The sequence below is a fragment of the Excalfactoria chinensis genome, chromosome Z (genome assembly GCF_039878825.1).
Source record: "Excalfactoria chinensis isolate bCotChi1 chromosome Z, bCotChi1.hap2, whole genome shotgun sequence".
NCBI classification, from domain to species: domain Eukaryota; kingdom Metazoa; phylum Chordata; class Aves; order Galliformes; family Phasianidae; genus Excalfactoria; species Excalfactoria chinensis.
Genome location: NC_092857.1, coordinates 11,585,513 through 11,605,868, shown reverse-complemented (window position 1 = coordinate 11,605,868; position 20,356 = coordinate 11,585,513). Strand labels below are relative to the sequence as shown.

The 20,356-nt window shown below is 39.1% G+C and overlaps 1 protein-coding gene across 2 annotated transcripts in view; it reads right to left on the bottom strand.

Moving 5' to 3' along the window:
• EGFLAM (EGF like, fibronectin type III and laminin G domains) overlaps positions 1–20,356 on the bottom strand; it is a 73,670-nt gene that overhangs the window by 8,197 nt on the left and 45,117 nt on the right. Inside the window, exons 11-18 of one of the 2 annotated variants that reach the window (XM_072359464.1) lie at positions 19,681–19,781; positions 18,480–18,624; positions 15,788–15,977; positions 12,413–12,538; positions 11,424–11,667; positions 6,297–6,408; positions 4,645–4,761; positions 2,027–2,207 (exon numbers count right to left, since the gene is read on the bottom strand). In XM_072359464.1, the coding sequence (XP_072215565.1) occupies positions 2,027–2,207; positions 4,645–4,761; positions 6,297–6,408; positions 11,424–11,667; positions 12,413–12,538; positions 15,788–15,977; positions 18,480–18,624; positions 19,681–19,781 (1,216 nt within the window). Of the gene's footprint in view, positions 1–107; positions 121–2,026; positions 2,208–4,644; positions 4,762–6,296; positions 6,409–11,423; positions 11,668–12,412; positions 12,539–15,787; positions 15,978–18,479; positions 18,625–19,680; positions 19,782–20,356 lie in introns of those variants that run through there. The other variant, XM_072359466.1, reaches the window with a different exon arrangement.

The window sequence follows — 20,356 nt, the reverse complement described above, 5'->3', positions numbered from 1 at the left end:
TATTGACAGAAAATTGCCAGACTTAATGGAAGTCCAACATCCAGCTTGCTAAAGCAGACACAGGCACATAATGACAGAGCAGTTTTCATATCATTCGCAGTACTTACTGTTGAGGCAGTAATTTCCACACTCTGCAGTGAGTCAGCAAAAAACAAAACAAGAACATTCTGGTTTTATTTTTCTAAGGCATAATTTTCTCCCACCCCAAATCCAGGGCACACTTACTTTCATTTCTACCTTTCATGCACATACATGATCCCCACTTCCCTTTTACTTGGGCAAGTATAATCACCCATGATGGCAGCACACATGAGTGTTTTACCCCACTTATATGTATTTGCCAGCTCAAAACACACAAAGATGCAGTTAGACAGGACAAGCACCAAACTTCTGTTTTCAAGTATTATCAACTCACCATGGCTTATGCAGAGTTTGGCTCTACACAAGGCATAGTGACAGTTCACTGCTCTGTTCCATCTTACAAGTATAAATAACTTTAATACTCATCACAGCTTGGACAGAAAATATAAATCACAGTAATACCCCAGTAATGCTCTATTGAATTCTCAGGCAATGATCCACTACAGCATCCAGCTTGTATCTCATATCAAAATCATTTGAGTTTTTCGAAGTATGTACATAAATTTGGAGAAGAAGGCACACTACCACGCAAGCACTTTGTTTTTTCAGAGTTACAGCAAGCAGAATAAGTGTCTGCACTGCCAGCCTTTCCCTAAGGAGCTGAGTGCAACCAAAGCCCTGTGCTGAAGTAGTGGTGCCCATGAACGTGCATGCTGCTTTAGCTTTGTCTACAGTCTTCTGGCAAGACGCTGGTAATGGCAATTCTGAGAGATTTACACTGAGTTCATAAGGGTTGCCCTGGATAGAGGTGAAGGAGGAGGGCTTTTTGCACTCTCTGCACACCCATGAACAGGCAGTCACATGCCCCAGCTGCAAGCCATTCTCTTGTTAGCTCACTCTGGAGATCTGGGATTGCTGAAGATACCATCTTGACGCCAGGAGCCCAGCACTCAGCAAAATCACAATTCTTTGTCCTCCCCACTGAGAAGCTGGGATAAATGACGTTGCTCCTGCTATTAGCTAAACTGCAGTAACATAAGCGAAGGGGTTTCCTGAACTGTTTTTTAATAAATGCTTTTGTTCTAAGACATTGTCTTTCTGTGGAAGAAAAGATCAATCTATTCATCATGATTTAACCAAAACAACTGTTTTTTACTTTGATGTTTATGCCCATGATAAATGAAAGAGTGGATGAAGAGAATAATGTCTCTCAGCTCTTTTTAACTTAGTTTGATGTTACACCAGGAAGCATTTCCTTAGGGTTTTTTCAAGACCAAACTGATGGAAGGGAAATACCTCCACCTAGTGGAATCACACGTATTCCTTTTTTTTAGAGGTTTTTCGTGCAACTTTAATGTTTTCCTGAGTTTGTGAAGTGAAGTATTGCAGCGGCTCCGAGGAAAGAAAAACTACATGTGCCTGGGCAGGCTTTTCTCCTTGGTGGTCTCCACTGCTATACCAAGGCAGGATTTGTGCAGATGTTGACACTGCAGAATAGTTATGTCTATAAAAGGATTAGTCTTTTCTGTATATGGGATCAGAGTTTGTCATTAGTACTAGGGAGGATTAAATTACAAGGGTTATCAATCCTCATGCTTCAGAATGTAAAATAATCCCTGTCTGAAGGACGCTGGCAGGAATTGCCCCTTTATATGGTCTGTGTAACCAGGGAGGTGGGAGGTATATGAAATGTTCAGTGCTGAGCACTGTGAGCAACCTGATAGCAAGCTGCTGTCTATGAATTATTGCTCCTTTCTGGAATAACAGTTACGATGTTCCTAAATAACAAAATGAATTCTTCCCTGGGTATACAGAACGTGCATGAATGCAAAAGGGGCCCTGTCCTCCAGGATTTCTATTTCAAGAAATGCGTGCAACAATTGTAGGTGCTAAATCTCTCCCCATTTTCACAAACAGTCCTAGACTGAGATGCAGCCATCATTACCTTTCTGACAATGCTGTCCATCGAATCCCAGAGGACAGTCACATTCATAGCTATCCTTCTTGGGAACACAGCTGCCTCCATTTGCACACGGAGAGCCCACGCAGGGGTGGGCAGCATTTTCTAGGTTGACTCCAAAAGTAAAATCTTGTTTCACATCAATTGTTCGGTCATTCAGGATAATCTAGGCATTAAAAAGAAACAGAGGAAGAAAAAAAGTATATATTATTAAAGTCTTACAGGCTTTTCATGCTGCACTGCTAGTCAGAAGACTTATTTGTATAACTTCAGAGAAAGATAATCCTTGAAATTTGGCCAACAATCTGTTCCTTGGGATCGGAGTGTTTTCCAGGAACTGGTCCAACAAATTCTGTTGCTCACTTTGACCTGTTGGAGATAAATTTCTTTTGTGTTTCATGGCAGAGAACTAGGCAACCCCTATATGGAGAGAAGCAGTGTGGGATTTACTGATCTGTTCTCTGAATACCGAGCCATGAGCTATGACTGGAAAATCAGATGAGCACTGCTGAGGAGAAGTGTCTCTGAGATCAGGAATCCCCCAGGAGACTAGTGTTGACAACAGGAACACTAAGTAGAAGAGCTTGTTTTTCATGTTTTTTATTGCTTTCTAGCACATCTTGCTGGAAAGCAGCTTGAGTTAAGAACAGATGAAAAACACGGTAACTTCACAAAACTGTCTGTGCACAAACCAAGGATAAATGTTAAATGCAGGGATTTCCCCCATGTGTCCAGTAACATATGTTCTCCAGTAAAACTTACATTTGTATAATTTCAGCTGATACCACAGATTACATCTGTGCATCCAGCCTCTGACCTCAGCAACATCAAGATAAGAAATCGATTTCCACAATCAAGGTCAGAAGTGAGAATTTAAACTATTAATCACAACTAACTCAGACAATGTATCTTAAGAGGTTTACTTAAAGAGTGGGAATTGCATGAAGACCTTATCCTCTGAGATAGCACTAAACAACTTCAGCTGTAGTCCTGTCATGAATATTGACTAGTGAAGAGCCCATTACCCTTCCAGCCTCTTTAACTTCCAGCTAGATTGTGCCAGCAGTTAACACACTCCCACTCTTAACATGTGCATGTTATTTCTGCACTTCTATTGTGTTCAGTTTCCAGTCCCTGTTTCACACTGTGCCTTTTTCTGCATCTTTTGGAAGAAATCTCATCCTTGTGCAGAGATTAGCAGATCAGAACAAAGTCAATTCCTTAGCCTTAGCTGAATCACCTAAATAGAACGAGATCTTATGCCTTCCTATGCCTGACCTGTTTTCCAGTACTTAGAGAAGTTTGCAGCTTTATTTCTATTACATTCTTCAAAATTCTGCTATATGTGAACACAGCAGTCAATTACTAGTCTCCAGTGACTGAGAGGCTGCCAGTAGTCTTCCCCGACATCGTATCTATGGTCTTACCTACGTCAGAAAAATAACACCGTATGCTCAACATTTTTTAAGCATTATCGATGCCTCTGTACTCTAGGCTACAGTCACCCACCACGCAAGTGTAACATATGTTCTCTGTACCCCACCTGGCTGTTCAAATCACACAGTATTTGCCAATTCACCTTTCCAAATGTATTCATGTGACTCACCTGTTCCCACCACTATTACTGATTCCTTCAGTTCTCTTGTATTTCATGTTTTCAACTAAATAACTGACACAGATACCGAAAAATGGTATATCTTGATCTTTGGATGAAACCACTAACACTGAATTGAAATTATCCTTCTGTCCTTGATTAATTATTATGACATGCATTACCAGGGCTTTCTATTTGTTAACTAAAGTTGATGCAAATATTTACTCATTTTAAATACTGAGGATTCAAGGCCAATTTTGGGGCATTATCCAAATTATTTTAGGTATGCTTAAACTAGATCACATATTAATTCAACCTGAAACCTTACTTAAGTACTTATTCAGAATGTTTTATTAATATGTATCCCTTTTCCAGAAGAGAATTACACCTATGCAAATCTAGAATGTCATGCATAGAGTTTGCCAACAACAAAAAAGATATTCCCTGTGGGGGTTGAACTCAATGATCTCTAGATGTCCCTTCTGATCCCTGCAATTCTGTGATTCATACACCCCACATAAAAGCATATGAAGGGAAAGAAGAGGGGAGAGCAACTGTTGGGTGGTGTAGCATTATTCTAGCTGGACTGGAAGCTTCTTAAATTTGCATCTCTTTGCTGATTATTTTACTGTTTCTATAATGTGTTTAGTATCCCAGTGTGCATTCCTTTTAGTATCTGAGGAACTCTCTTCTATTTATTTATATATGTATGTAATCTTCAAAAGCACTTCCAGGACTGTAATCTAGAAAGAAGATTATGCATCTATCTCTACTTGCTCCTGCATGGCTTTTGCTCCTTAGTCATAAACTATTTAGGAAAATACTTACTGGCTGTATAAAGAATTTCCATTGTGAAATATGTGTTTAATCATTTCATGTGGGGCTCCAGAGATGATTACTTTGGATACTGTCAGTGCTGTAAGGTCAAGTTTATGCCTAAAGAGTCCACTGAATGGGATATGTAGGGAGATGGAAATAAATGACTACAACTTGTTACTCTGGCACATACCTTTTGAATGCTCCCAGTGAAGGGTCTAAGGATCCCAGAGTTCTTCTTCACTGTATCATAACTGGGGACTCCACCAAGAAATATCTCAGAACTGCACTTAATCTGCGTGAAAGCCCCCTACAAAAACAAACAAACAAAAACAAAAACAAAAAAACCCCACAGGAATGGAATTTTACCAGAGTAGCAGGAGCAATGCTTGTTTCTTTGGTTTGGCTATATTAGATGTTATGGCTTATTTAATGTCACATTACTTCTATTAACTTCATATCTTCATGCAGTTCTGTCAAGAAAGCTACCACAGGACACTATTCACTGCCCACATTTTATCCTCATTGAACTAGATGAAAAACCTCCCACATTTCAGAATGAGAAAACTGAAGGAAGAGTCGAAAGAGAGCTCTGAAGCAATATCAAGTTTCTTTTCTTCTTATTTACTTATCCAGCTCACACTCGGACTGCTGTCTGCACATGTAACTGTCCGCAATGGGTTGAAGTACAGAGAACCCAAATGAGGCTTGTGAAGCTAAAATCAAGACAAGGTCTATGCAACAGAGATTCGATCAATGTTTCCAACAACTGGGAAGTAAATTCATAGCAAAATGGAAGAAAAGTTGGGTTTGAATTAGTTAGTAAAAGTAGTTGCTTAGGATGCCTGCTAAATCGTCAGTTTCTTAGTGTGAATCATTTACCAGGGAAGGACAGGAAAACTATGCAATGCCATTTCCAATTTATTGGCAGCACTTAGAGAAAAAAATGCATGCTGAATGAATGAATCTTGACCCACGTTCCAGAGGAATCTCAACTATGCTTGAATGTTTCCTATTCAAGCTGCTTCTTAAAAGACAATTGGAATTTCAACTGATTTACACATTTCAGGAAAACTCTTTCCTTTAAATGGTTTCCTCATTTGCAGAAAAGAAAAAAAAAAAAAAAAAAAAAAGGATTCTTCTGCTAGCAGAATTTAGATTCAGGTTTTATTTTCATTAGAATAGTAAAAAGACATTTTATAATAAAAGACAGGTCTAGTCTCAGGTAGTTGGGACAAAGAAGTACCTCTGTATGTACATTTAAGTGAAATACCCTGCTTAGCATCTTGCAAGCATGATTTCACCTTATTAAAACTCACTGTGACCTCTCAGTGAAGGAAGAATAAAATGTGAATTGTCACCTCTGTAAGTGGGGCAGCCCTTACTCTACCATAAAAGTTGCTTTTGCAAGAATAAGACAAATAATCAATTTCTTGTGACTTACCTATCCAACTCAATATTCAGAGAGAGTGGTTAAACCAGGATTTTCTGCACAGTTTTCATTTCATCCTTCTCCAGATACTTTGTCTCGTGCTATACAGTTTGTGCACCAGACTTAGCCAGAACAAATAAGTGCCATGAAAAGAATCTAAAGAACTTGAATGTGAGTCCAGATGCACAGTGTGAGCATGCAAGGCCATGATTTCATCCGCCTTTATAGAATCCTTGTGCTTAGAGGGAATACAATATTATGTAAGGAAATGTGTCCCTAAAGCATATTTTGTCAGCTTTTAAAAGCTTTGACAGCAGCCTGTTGGCTTACCGTGTGATCATTTTATAAACAAACAGCTGTATTCATATATATACTGACACATATATTAATAACAACTTATGTCATATACTCACCTCTGCCATGCCTTCTACTGGCTTTTGTTTGTCCACCTGTAGGATACCATTCTTTGCAGTGCGAGACACTCGCAGCTCATGCCATTGACCCAGACTGACAGGTTCTTCACTCCTATTTTAAAAGGAAGAAAGATTTGAGTGTTTTATACTCCTGTCCTTCTGATATTTTCAATGACTGCCATGTTAAAAGTCAACTTCCTTGGGATTATTTTCTTAAAAAAAAAAAATAATAATAATCTTTCAAGATTCCCTTTAGCTACAGTGCAGAAACATAATGTCTGAGCCCTATCACTAAAGGAAAATAAGATTGTGTTCCTACCACAAACAACAATCTCTCTAATTTTGTTTATAAAAGAAACATCTAAATAATCAAAATTCACTTCATCCACCTCCAAACTACTTTTTATGCACAGTCATTTGTAAAGTATAAGGGCAAATTTTTGGCTCAGTTATACATCCTTATTTCATGATGACATTAGCCTGGAGATAAAATTTCCCATTTAATGTTCAGTTTAGCCCCACATCCTCCCTTCACTTTTAAAACAGAAGTGCTTTGTGCTGGCTTATCAGCTCTACTTATGCATTTTGTTCCAGTGACATCCACACACACATATAGGCAGCCTGAATGCTGTACATTAAGGGGAAGTAACTAAAATATGATCCTAATGATGTGATGAAATCCTGAGCAGGAACAATAATCCCCAGTTGTGTAAAGCATTCAACAGTCTCAAAGCAATCCTTTGAAGACTGTTCTTAGAATATCGATTGGCTCAATTCTAATTCAAATAGTAGAGTATTTAGTGGTCAAAAATGTTTTCCCCTTCACAAGTTCCACAAAAATTGCATCCTATTTTCAAATGCCATTTGGTATAGTAGCTGAAACATTTTTTATCTAAATGATAACTTGCAGCCATTCCCCCAGGAGTGGTGAAAACCTATGTTTCATTCACCAATCAAACTGAAAAAGAAAACAGAAATGGTGTAATTTAGGATACTCAAACACTTTTAAGCTTTTTCTTTATGAGAAAGTATAAATAAATATGAAATTGCTTCAGGTGAAATAATGTCTTATGTTTTCAGACTGATTTAAATGCTGATTTAAAAAAGATGCATCAATTTGAAAATGTGCAAATAAGAGCTCCTTTCCTTTTCTGTTTCAGAATAATTTGAAATATTTTTATTGTATGTATGTTGCTCCTTCAAATTTCTTCAAAGTTTGTATCTGTCTCTATTTGGAAGATAATAAAAATAATTACTTTGACAGTTGTTTCAGAGTACCTGAAAAAAACACATATCATTGAGCAATGCTATTTGCCTTTTCCTCTTTTTTGTGTGTGGTAGCATTGAGTGTTTAATTACTTCAGGTAAATCAATAAGTAACAGAATTTCATCACCTTAGTATACATATATTTAATAAGAAACCAGTGGGTTTGGATGCCTAGCAAGTGCCATTAAGTATATTTTATCTCCTCTACTGATAAGCTTAAGGTCATGCTGATCCGTCTGCTCTGCTAGATTCAATTACAATTAGGGATGAATGAGCCTTGCAGTGCTGTCACCTGAGATTCACAAGCTACAATGGTCACTCCGAAAGAAATGTCTCCAATTTGCTTCCATGGGAAAAACAGGAACACAGCAACACTAATTGACAGAGAAAATTCACATCTACAAAATGCTATTTTAAAACAGTCACCATCAATAGCTATGCATTTTCACCAGCAGTGAACAAGAGCCTACATATTGTGCTTGTGAAAATGTCAATGGTCGTCTAGAATGTGGTTTGCCTTTCACATCACTGTCACCACTGCTGAAATGCACCACCCATCACCTCAGTGTACTCATACCCACTGTTTGGACCTCAGAAATACACAGCAAGTATCAATGGGTGCCGTTTTTTCCACCTGGAGGAATTCATTGACACTCCTTTGCTTCATACATGCTCCCATGTCAGATGTCATTTTGTCAGACTCCCCCTCTGCTGCCAGCTGTCACACAGAAACAACATGAAGCAGGATATTGGTGGGAAGGTTCAGTCTCTATTGGTATACCACCAAGATCCGCCTCTGATATTGTGGACCACATCATAAAATAGGAGCCATCACTTTTGAAGCAGCCCTCATATTTCTTGGATTCACAGGGTTTTTGAAAGCTACGAATTTGGTAGTGCTTCCTTCAGGCACTAGAAGTTCTGATTCTTTGTGTGCTGATGGGTTAATGATTACTTCTTCCTGGGCAAACTGAACCTTATAAGACACTCCATATAATAAAATTCTTGATCCTGCAATACCTGGTCATGGGAGACAGCAAATTCTCACATTCTCGTAAACTGCTTTGGTTTTGCCTTCACTTGTCCACTCAGCAGCCCTTCTTCCTCCTGAGTACCTTGTACACACTATGCTTATTCTAGCTTGTCTCACCTATGGCAAAACCCAAGTCTACTGCTGCTTCTGACTCACTGAAAAAGTTTTCCACATCCTTATTACAAAGACATTATAGTTGTGTTCCAGTTATATTCTAATATTTAACAGCCTGGTCACGTGGAAGAGATAGGATGACCAAAGCTGTATCTCCATGAAAGAGGACAAAAGACAGGTGAAAAGTATAATGATGAAGAATGAAGCAGACTTCTAAATTGCTATTGCCTAAGCATGACAAGGTGCGAGTTACCCATGTTATCAAGAGGATGTAAAATGGAGACTGGGTTGAGTACTGGTGAAATGAAGCTAATGCCATAAAAAGACAGTAATCAATTGAATATAAGAGTAACTAGGATCCACAGGTTTTGAATCACATGTAAAGGCTGAAAAGGATTGCTCTGTGTACCAGTGCTATGTCTCCTTATACATAAACTTGTTAAACTGGTGATGCACAGTCAACCTAAAACTTGTCCTTTCCTTTTCTGAGTGCTTGGCCATGCAGTTGACACAGCATGCACGGAACACAAGTATATCTAGGTTATTGTTTAACAACTTCTGTAAGGTGTGGAGTAATTTTGGCAACCTTCAGCTAATCTTGGCAGCCTCAAAAAATTCACCTATTACCCACCAATCACAGACTCATTGCTATTGCACTCAACTCAGTGTTAATTGGCATGCTGCTCTCATGCTTTCCAACAGAAAGTGACAGTTTCCAACCTTAGGCACAAGCTTGTGGCTCTCAGAACATTTTACAAGCCCCTTACATCTTGGTTGTACTTTAATCCAAGGTGTTCTATAGTATTCTTTGGGGGGGTGGGAGGCTAGGGAGTGGAGGAGGGGAAATTATATGTACTTTAAAGTACTGTGGTTACCAGTAAGAGGAATTAGCTGTAATCAGAAAGTAATTGAAGGCTACTGTAAGAGCCACTTGGGGTTTGAGCGAAGGTCTTTGACACAAGATATTTCTGACAGTTTGGCCAGAGAAAAGAACAGGGCAAGTCTGGAATGATACTTTCCTTGATATATCCTTCAAACTTCTGGCAACTTGTTATTTAGCAATTTCCTGAGTCAAAGGCTGCATCCGTACAACCGTGTTTGATCTCCCTCAATGGATCTTTCTTCAGATTTGTCTAAGGTTTTTGTTTTTTTTTCCTGAACCTATTTATAGTTCTGGCATCTGAGACATGCAGTGATGATTAATTTCCACAACTTATTTATGTACTGTCTGGGAAAACAAAACAAAACAAAAAGACTTCTTTTCTATACTTGTTGTTATTTGTTTTGCTGTATCACTGGGATTCTCCTAATTCCCACACAAATAAAAAGACAAAGAATGATCATTTTTTGTTAATCTCCTTGTCATTCACAGTTTCAAAATCTTAATTGTACTTCCATTAATCTCTTTAAAGGAACTTTCCACACTTGTGGAAATTGTTTCTTTCACTTCCCTAGATAGATTTTTTTTTTATTTTGTTATTTTTTTTTATTATTTTTTTTTAAATTCTGCTGCTTTCATCTGAAATTAAGTGACTACAGCTGCACGAAGTTTTCAAGACAGTGTGCATCAGGAATTTTTGAAGGGAAATTGTTTTTTATTTCATTCCTAAGAACTCCCTGCATTCTAATTGCATTTTTGTATTTGTCTCCATGCAGTTGGCTGCACAGGACTATCTATGATAACTCTAAAATCCTCCTCTATCTGACAGCACTATTTGCATGCATCTCCACAGCTGTAAACTGTTGGTATTGTGCATTATTTTGCATTAGTCCTAATGATATTTCATCTTTCAATTCATAATGTGAATTTGTTTGTATTAGTCTTCATGCAGTGGAAAATCAGTGAATTCCTCCTAACTGCAGTTAGGAGATATAGACGTGATATAGAAGACTTGCAGACACTGTGTATGTTTTTCTTAAGCTTTACGTAGATTATTTCTACAGATTAGGTCAGTCTCATCTAACTGGTAGCCTCTGGGACTACAGCCAAGGTACCGAATGCCTCTGTACAGCCCATTGCCTTTTCTACAAACACTGGAAACAACTATACAAGGACTGGGCACTCATTTACACACAAAGAAAAGCCATTTTTAAGGCATCTCATTGCTCCTGTACTAGGCTTCTATTTTAGGATGGGATGAATCATTCTCAGACAGTCTTTGTCTGGGAGCCTGGGTGACTCATGTAAATCAGACAACACTATTTAAGACTTCTAGGTAAATAGGGTATTACTCTTAGGCCCCCCAAGATATAACACAATGTGAATGAGGGGACCTGGAGTTCTACCCTGTTGTGACACCTCCAGGCCTTACTGCCTAATGTCAGGCAGGAGACCAGGGTAAACGATGATCACAAGACTGCTGCAGTACAATTCTGTATCTAGAAATATGTATAAACATTGACCGACCTCCTAATTACCTGTGTCACAATGTATGAAAGAGAAAGGAATTTCTGCAACAACATGCAGAAAGAAAAATAATATCCGCAGTAAGACAGTGGTATGATATGCTAACACTGAGAAGGCTTTGAAACAAAGAAAGATGTTGTCCTTTTAAGTACAATGGTAGTGCTTCTGTGCCCTCTTAGAAGAAGCAAGCACTAGAAACAGATAGGCTCCCATACTTCATTATGATATTCCTTTTTTCAACTCAATCCTCTCCTGGGAATGATCTGTGACATTGTTGGAAGGGAAATACAAGAAATGTGGTTGTACCTGATGACAGCAGTTCCTGAGCCGCAATCAAATCTGAACTCCACGTAACCAGCCACCATATTGATGGAGAGGAAGTCCTTGCTGTTTGTGTCGTAGCTGTACAAAAGGACACCAGTCTCTAAATCTGGACGAAATGTCATCTCAAACTCCATGAAGGAAAGATAGTTCTGTGGTTCCAGTGGCCAGGGTGTGCTAGCAAATGATCTTAAGGATTCGTTGAACTGAGGTATGGCCAAGGTGAGTGCTGGAAATCCAGAATATACAAGTAGGTTACTAGAGGCTCAAAAATAAGGGAGTGACTAACCTACCAACAAATATCAGTTTCCTTTATTTTGTGCTTAAAGTTAACATAAGAAGAAACAACTGAGGAAGTTCATCATCGAAATTAGAAATATTTTATATCATAGCTGGCTTCAATTATCTCCTTATTCTCTCCTTCTCCCAAGGATGCTATATGTGTTAGAAAATTTTGTGCTCTACAGTAATTAATACATCTTTGTAGAGATTTACTGCAGTGTTTTTCACAGTAGTAAGCAGTAGGTGGCACCATGAAAAACTATATCCCAAATATTAATTTGGTAACTAATTATTTTTATCTCTGCAATTTCAACATAAAATTGATATTTGGTCCTTTATATTTAGAATACACAACTGATGCTGGTTAAAACAAAAGTGTGGGTTTTTCTAGTGTGATTGTGCAGCTGTGGAGCTGAAAAGTGAGTTTAAGAAGCTTAATTGTGGTTAATTTAGATAGTTAATTTAAATAAGAAGGTAAGTTTCAGAATCTCTGATTAAAAAGAGATTGGATGTAGACTGAGACTGCGTATGAGGAAGGATTTCAATGTGTGATTTTAGTAAGATGAAATAATAGTGAGTACTTGCCTTCTATCAGTGTGATAACATTAAGACATCCTTGGATGTCACTATTTGGAAAACACATTGAACAGTAAATAACAAAAAGAAATACAGGCAATCCAGTACCCTCTCACCTTCTTCACAGTGATGACCTTTAAATCCAAGAGGGCAAAGGCAAATGTATGAGTCTGCTTTGCTCGCAGTGCAGGTACCGCTGTTGATGCAGGATGCCTCATCACAGATTCCGCTGCTGCATTCACCTAAACACAGCACCATAGCAATGACTTATCAGAGAAGTTTGTCAAAGAAGATTTACTTAGTTGTTGGTCATTGCAACTAACCAATACAATTTGCTTGCCAATCCAGATTCTTCCCCCATTTGTCAAACTGTATACATATATAGTTCAAACAGTGCCGTTTGCTTTTAGAACTGGCTTTGTACCAGGCCAGGGAGAAAACATTAGCAGAAATAAGCCCTCATTAGCAAATCACGACAGTCAAAACTTACAGTCATTCCCCAGAATACTTTTCTTCCATCCTGACTCCTATCTTTGTTTTCTCTTAAGTATTAATTGGAAACTGCCTAGACTATTTAGAAGCAATGTGATTTGTTTTATTTCAATTACTGTAATTACTTCTTCGTTCACTCTAAGTTTTGTGCATTGTTAAGCCTGGGAGGTGTTAATCACCTTCAGTCAATCTTATAACTAAAATGAGGTTGTAAGCCCTCTTGTCTATCCTAAAAAGGGTCCATATCATCAGCATATAATTGTTTCTATTCTACCAGCTCACTGCTTGCAATACATAGATCAATTCTTTTTACTGGAGTTATGCTTCAGAATAAACAACTTGCTTTCTTTTCCCTCTTAAAAGAGCTATATGTGAAGCTGGGTTATTCAGTGGTCATGTGTACACCTAATGAAGTGCAGGCTGACTTTATTTTATTATTTATTTATTCCTTTATTTTAGCATATTTCCCTCTGGCAGTAACAAACTGATCTTGTACACTAGTAAAGTCCATACAATACATTTGTGGTACATAAGTGTGAGCAAAAAGTGCAAAGCATTTATGGCAAACTACAGATATTAAGGCATGCTGAGATGTCACCACTGAGATAACACAGGTGTGTTCAGGCAATGCCAACAATGTGGGCCTATCTGGCCCATGTTCTACTGCACTGAGGTCTGAGTGCAGCCCTCACAAGGCAGGGCTTCAGGAGCATAGCTAAAGGACACCGGAAAGGAACAAATTCTTCTGTGTGGAATGAGACAATCACCTTTTGAAATGGCTGCCCCACTCCCAGCTGTGGGATGATCATTTAGGCATCATTTCTCATTCTGAGCGTGTTATAATGACCACAGTGAAGTGGGAAGAAAATGGAAATCTTTCACTGCTTTTCACCTAACAGTACTCCAGTGGAACTTAAAGGGTCAGTGTTACAGGGTTTAAATAAATTATTTTATATACAAATTCTACATTCAAGTTTATTACAAGACAGAGAATGTTTTAAAGTGACAACCTGCACCTTTCCTGAAGGTCCTTTCCAGGCCTATGATGAATTTCACAATGGCTACAAGAGCTGACTGGTCTGAGAAATCTCTCATGTACTGATCACTTTTTGCAGTGGAGACAGAAATGAGCAGTATGAGCTTGGTTTTATGGTCAGGAAACTGAGCCAAGATGTGGGAAGAATAGAAATTCATCAAGTCTGAGACATAACTAGGAAACTCAAGCAATGCTCATCTTAACTGTATCTGCTGTACTAACAATGATGGTAGTATTTTCAAAAAGACCAAAGCTAAGTGGAATTTTTAAATACCAGTAAAGAAGGAAGCAGCAGTAATGATAGAAGCTGTAGGCTCTCTTGTTTGAGAAGCAGTATGAGCTACAGCAGTCATGGTATGTACAGCCAGGCTGCTATCACAGCATCACGTGCTTTCAGCTTGTCCTGCATGAGGTCGGGTGGCCCCTTTTCTGCCTGCCCTCAGTGCTGTGGTCTGTAAATCACAGCATTCATAATTTATACACTGTACTAAATATAAAGAAACAAAAGACAGGCTAGCAAAAGCCATCCCTAAACCTCAATAGAGTTCCCTTGAAATTTATTTATTTTAAGCTTAATGCATCATATATTGCTTGCAAATCTCTCCTGGCACAGTATCATATAAGACTGTGCAGCCATGTAAGGACAGTTGGGCTCTATCACTTAGTTTTGAGTCACGCATGGCAGATCCCAGCATTTATTTTCAGAGATGTTGATTGTTGATGCAGTAGCATGTGAAACATTCCTAGATGGGAATGAAGCCAGCCGCGTTACAAGAAGCAATAGAGAGTAGGACTTGGAAAACTTCAGCAGGGCTTTCATCTATCTATATATATTACATAGATTCTCACTATCATGAAATTACTTTCTGCTTCCAAAGCGTCATTCTTTTAGTATCTATTTCTTGGGCTGCTCTGCTCTCCTCCTATGTAGCACAGAAGTTCACTCATGTTATCTAGAGAATACAGGGCGATTGTTAGGAAGTTTCTCATTAATCACTTCCTTCTTGAGAAGCCAAATGCTGAGCTATAGAAGAGAAGAAAGATGACTTTGTGGATGAAGTATGGCACAGAGTGTTCAGCGATATGGGATCTATTTCCTGCCTTCATCACTCACTTTCTGACCCTTCCACTTAAACTGTTTAGAATGGGATGCCATTAAAGCAACGATTTTGTTGCTTTTTGATTGTCCGTTACATGGATGAAGTAGAGGTTACTAAATATATACTGAAGACAGGAATAGTTAATTGACTTCCCTACTTTTCTTCTATCTTTTCTTCTGTAAGGGGAGATAATATTATACTACCACCCTCCTTTCTATTTAATTTTTTTTTTTATTATTATTATTATTTTTTAAATATTGTGCTCCTGGAACTGAAAACAATGGATGGTCAACAGAAAAGCCTATTTGCCTCAACAGTAATGGGTTTTCATGGGAAAAGTCCTTTTAATGGCCACAGCATTGCTGTGGATCTGAAAGATTATTGTATTGCTTTGGAGAAGTGAAATGCTGCCTCTAGGCAAAACACATTTCGTTGCGTCCATAGTGCTTTGCACAAACACAGCATGCATTCTATTGATTTCTGCTGATGATTATGTCAGTCAGTGGCATGGAAAGGTAGCCTAGATGATGCTGGCAAAAACACTAGTGCAGAAATAACTCCATCAAAAACACTGAATTTTCTGCTTGCCTGTGGGAGATGGTTCTACCATAGTGTTGGATAACTACATCTACAATGGTTTGGAGTATATTTCATTGATATTTACATGAGCAGTCTGGTAAAAACCTACTACAATAGACCCAGCTACAGCAATGCATAAAAGTACAGAGAAATAACATGCCAAAACCCAAAATCAGATCTTCCCCCTCTCAAACCTATGACTGCTCAATTTTTTTCAGGCCAAGAAAACAAAAAACTGGTGAGTGGTTTAGGACTGATTAAAGACTGCACACTGTTACACTTACCTACATCAGCACCACTGAGAGCTTTCCCTAAAGGCCAGGGTCTCATATCAATCATTTTCCCATTAACACTGAGCAACTGAACACAGCCCTGAAATCCACGGTTGGTGCCTGCAGCTCTGACCAACCAATACACACTGGGGGCACCGCCAACGTAGAAGGGAGTCCGGAAGGTAATTTTACTATATTGGCCCTAAAGGGAAAACAGAAGACAAACATTATACAGGGTAACTAATTAAGCCATACTGTATGAAATCAATTTTTCTCCATGAAGATTTGACCCAGCGGATATACAGGCTGCTCACTGATGTCCTTTTCATTGCTTATTCCCCTGCTCCATCAATAATTGAATAATATTTAGAATATGCTACTTTTTGCACCTGCATCCATCATGATAACATGAGCTACTTAACACAGAACAGAAAGTTTGAAAATTGCTGTGTTCTAATGGAGCTTTCTGGATATCTGTCTTTTGCTTCCTTTTCTTTTGCCAAGATTGCTTGTCTTCTCAATGCAACCCTGGGGGACACAGACCAATATGGTGCTGTGATTTGGACAGAACTCAGCAAATACTGAGTGTTGAGTAAAAGTAAAATGAAAAGAAGATAACAGCAAAAACCAAGACAAGACATAATCTGATACCCCTTCAACTTCAGGAGGATTCTGCCCACTTTACCAGCACTAAATTTACTCCTGGTCTTATATTACTCGATCTCAGCCTACCTATGGAAACCCTACACGTACAAGTTTACTTTCACTACTGCAACACACAGGGGGAATGAAAAAAGCATAAACTGAAATTTTTTGATCATTAATTGAAACCCCTCCATAGTGTGGGCAACTGAGACATCATTCTTTTCATAAATTGATCAAAATATTTCTTTTGCCTCCTACTCAAAAGCTGTTTCAAAACATCCAGTACCTCTGGAATAAAACATTTTAAATCCCTGCTTTTAATCATGGCTAGATTTTACCTAGTGTGTCCTGAGAGCTGATCACTAGCTCAGACAATTTCTGGACTTTCTAGTCCTGCCCTGCCTCCATGGTATTTATGACAATAAACCCTGTCCCCACAGGCTACGTTTTGCCAGGCTAAGTTAGCCAAGGCTATTGAGTCTGTGAGTGTCTGCTGCACAGTACACTGCAGAAACACATCAAATGGATCTGGATTTCAGCAGAGTGAAATAATTCATGTGGAACCTGTGGTTACAAAGAGTTCATCTATCCACAGGGTTTCATAGGTTGGCATTTCAAAGGTCTGTGGGCACACAGTCCTCCTGCTCTCCTCCACTGATTGCCAGCTCCCACAGCCCTTGATGTTTACCCTCATGGGTCTGTCATGCTCCGCCTCTCATGGATACTCTCTAACATCTCCAAAAACCAAGTCAGACATACTGTCATTTGCTAACATCAGTCCAGGTAATTTTTAACTTGGAAGGCCTGAGGAGGAATCACTGTCAGAGCCACAAGTTCTGGTGGAGTCAATTGCACCTGGAGCAATTGACTATTTTTCTGGTGTAAGTGCAGTTAGAAAAGTGTGAGTCCACTATCAAACTCTTTTGGTGATAGACTCTGTGAACAACAATCCTCCTTCTATGCATCTCTTCCTCTTCAACTTGTCCTATGTACAGATAGCCACATACAGTCTCAGCAATAGCTCAGCATAAGCTGCTACTGGACCCATCTCCTGATTCTCTCTGAATCACATTTGCCTTTCACACGGCCTTGCAACACTGGAAACACATAGTGACACATCACAGACACTAAAATCCTTCTCTGTCATTTTCAGCTGATGAGCACTCTCTGAGAAACAGAAGTTCTTGCCATTGGCTATAAGCACCCAGCATTTATGCTGACAAGCTTCATCCCCCTTCTATCACTTTAGTTATTGAGATTTTTTTTTTTCTTTAAGTCTGCACATGGAAGTATAAAGCAATAATAGACTTGAAGTCCCTTTTTCAGTGCCAGGGATGGCAAGCCAATATTCATTTTCAAAAGGGAGAGGAAAGACATCCAAACCAATTTAAAATTGTCTTTTTTTTTTTTTTTTTTTTTCTTCCCTGTGTGTCCTCATTTTGTTTCTCTTCTCTGGTTTGGTGAGAGATGAGAAAATCAAGACAATTTCCTGAATTATGTTTTATCCTGGTGGTCTCATATGAGACAGTTGGTAATACCGTAATTCACGGCAGAATGTCTATCTCCATTATAGTGCTTAAATCTGTGTCCACAGCATACATTTATTTATACTCTACTATACAAATCTTGTGTGGCCATATGTATATTGTACATAACTATATACAAACAAACATATGAGCAATCTGTTCTGGTTGAGAAAGTGGAAAATCTGAGACTTCAAAAAGAAACTAACAGAGCCAGCAGTTGTAAAACCTGGCAAATTTCTCAGAGCAGCTTGTTATGAAAGATGAAAGAAGTGCAGGAGTAGGGTGCAGGACAAGGAGGGAGCATGGCAGGATAACCTGGGTGGGATTTAAAACTGGGTTATCTATCTACATGAATTTTAGACTACCCATGCTGAAAGGTAACTGGTGCATTGATCCTGGTTCACGCTTAAATGCCCCAACACTGATTATGAAAAATGAACCTTTCAAATCTGATCAGACTTCTACTGGCAAGAAAAAAAGCCGTTGCAATATTGAGAGGTCCCTAGGTCAAGCTGCAGGTGCAGACTACCTACCTGAGATTTTCCTGTGACTGGAGCATCATTATCCATCCTGAGCCAGCCGTTCAGCCCATCTCTGAAGAGTGTGACACTGTGCCAGTTCCCCAGTTTGATTTTGTTTTCACTTGTTATGACTGCGACTCCAGTGCCACAGTTAAACCTGGTAGTAGTAGACAGAGAGGACAGGGTGACGATTTCTCACTAAGCAAATGCCAAACATTTTTACACATCTGAATACTCCCTTGTCTTCTAGGAACACTTCTGTTTCTCAGTACATATTAACAGGCAACAGGAAAATTAGACAGTAGGTCTAAGAATGATCTGTTCCAGGTTTCAAGTTGTATTATCTTTCATGGAGAAGCTTTTGCATTTTCCAGCTTTATCAACTTCATTGCAAGTCTTTTCACAGCTGAAGTTGCCTCAAGATGCAAGGTATTACAACCTGAGTTCCTGGTATCACAGTAATTTATATTGGAAATTCCACTATCTACCTGGAAAAAGGTAGCACTGTATTAATAACCCTGGGGATCCACATGAAACTCAAGTTTTCCAGCAGAGATTGACAAGGAGACCTCCAGAAGTGTCTCTGTGGAGCTGACCATGCACAGCATGCACCGTTTTTTCTGGCTGCTGTTCATTGCAGGTAAACAGAAAAAGAAGTTTAGCAAACCCCACTTTGGTTTTCCCCACTTTGGTTTTCCCCACTTTCTAAGCACCCAGTCTTCCAAATAAGGAGACCCTTAAGAGACTTCATCTCAAACCTCATATCAATGGCAATGCAAGAAATGCTCTCCCTCATCACATAAAAAAAACCTGCATTTTCCATCCAAGCAAGGAATATGGAATGAAAGCTCCAGGCCCCTGGTTGTCCAGATATCCTTTACTGTGCTATATGATCTGCAACTCCTTTTGCTGTGAGGCAAAAACACTGGATATGAAATACCCCTAAGAAAACTGATCATTCTACTTTTACACCAAGGTCTGAGTACAATTAGTTCAGCAGGACACATGTTCTCACACTGAATAAAGATTAGAGAAGAAAATAAGTAGGAACTGTACAGTGAAGCAATACTATCCATTTTGTGCACTGCATAGGACAGAAGTCAAATACAGGATAGTTATTCATCACCTCAGGTGTCCCAGAAGGTAGCAACGTCCTTTTTTCCTTACATCAGATTTAGAGTGGAGATGGGCCTACTGGAAATCAGTCTTTTACCTGAACTGGACACTCCGTCGGATGATTGCCAGTGACATAAAGTCACCACGGCCATGTTCATTTTCCCCACAGTAGAGTAGTAAACCATCTTCTGATTCAGCCTGCAATGACAGCATTAACATGAACAATCAATGACTAAGCCTCACAGTGACAAATAAATGTAAGTGTAACTGGGGAGTAAAGAATCTAGCAAGGACATCCTAGCAAGCCTGTTAAGTGTAGAGACGTGAGACTTGCCACACATGAATACACACAATTCACGCCTTCAGAGAATCTGATGCTTTTCAAGCCAAGCTACCCGGACAGGCAAGATTTACCCATATGTGCATAGCAGCAGATGCAGTGGCTTTTCATAGCCATCCTACAGTCTGAGTTGACAAATTGCCAGAAGGGTGTTAGAACACCATATGAGGCAACAAGTTGCAACTGCTCCACAACAGACTTGTACCTGGGCTGGGATGTTGGCCAGGCTGCTTTGTATGGGATGTAAATGAGAGCTCATCTACAAATGCTGCCTTCTCTTCAGGCAGCCCAATCAGCTGTCTCCTACTGTACCTAGATTACCCAAGTAGTTTGCATTCCTTGAACATTAAGACGGATCTTTAGGGATAAAGCTTGTATACAGTCTCAACACAGTCACGTTATAAACTGTACTGAAGCGAAGTTAGTATTCTGT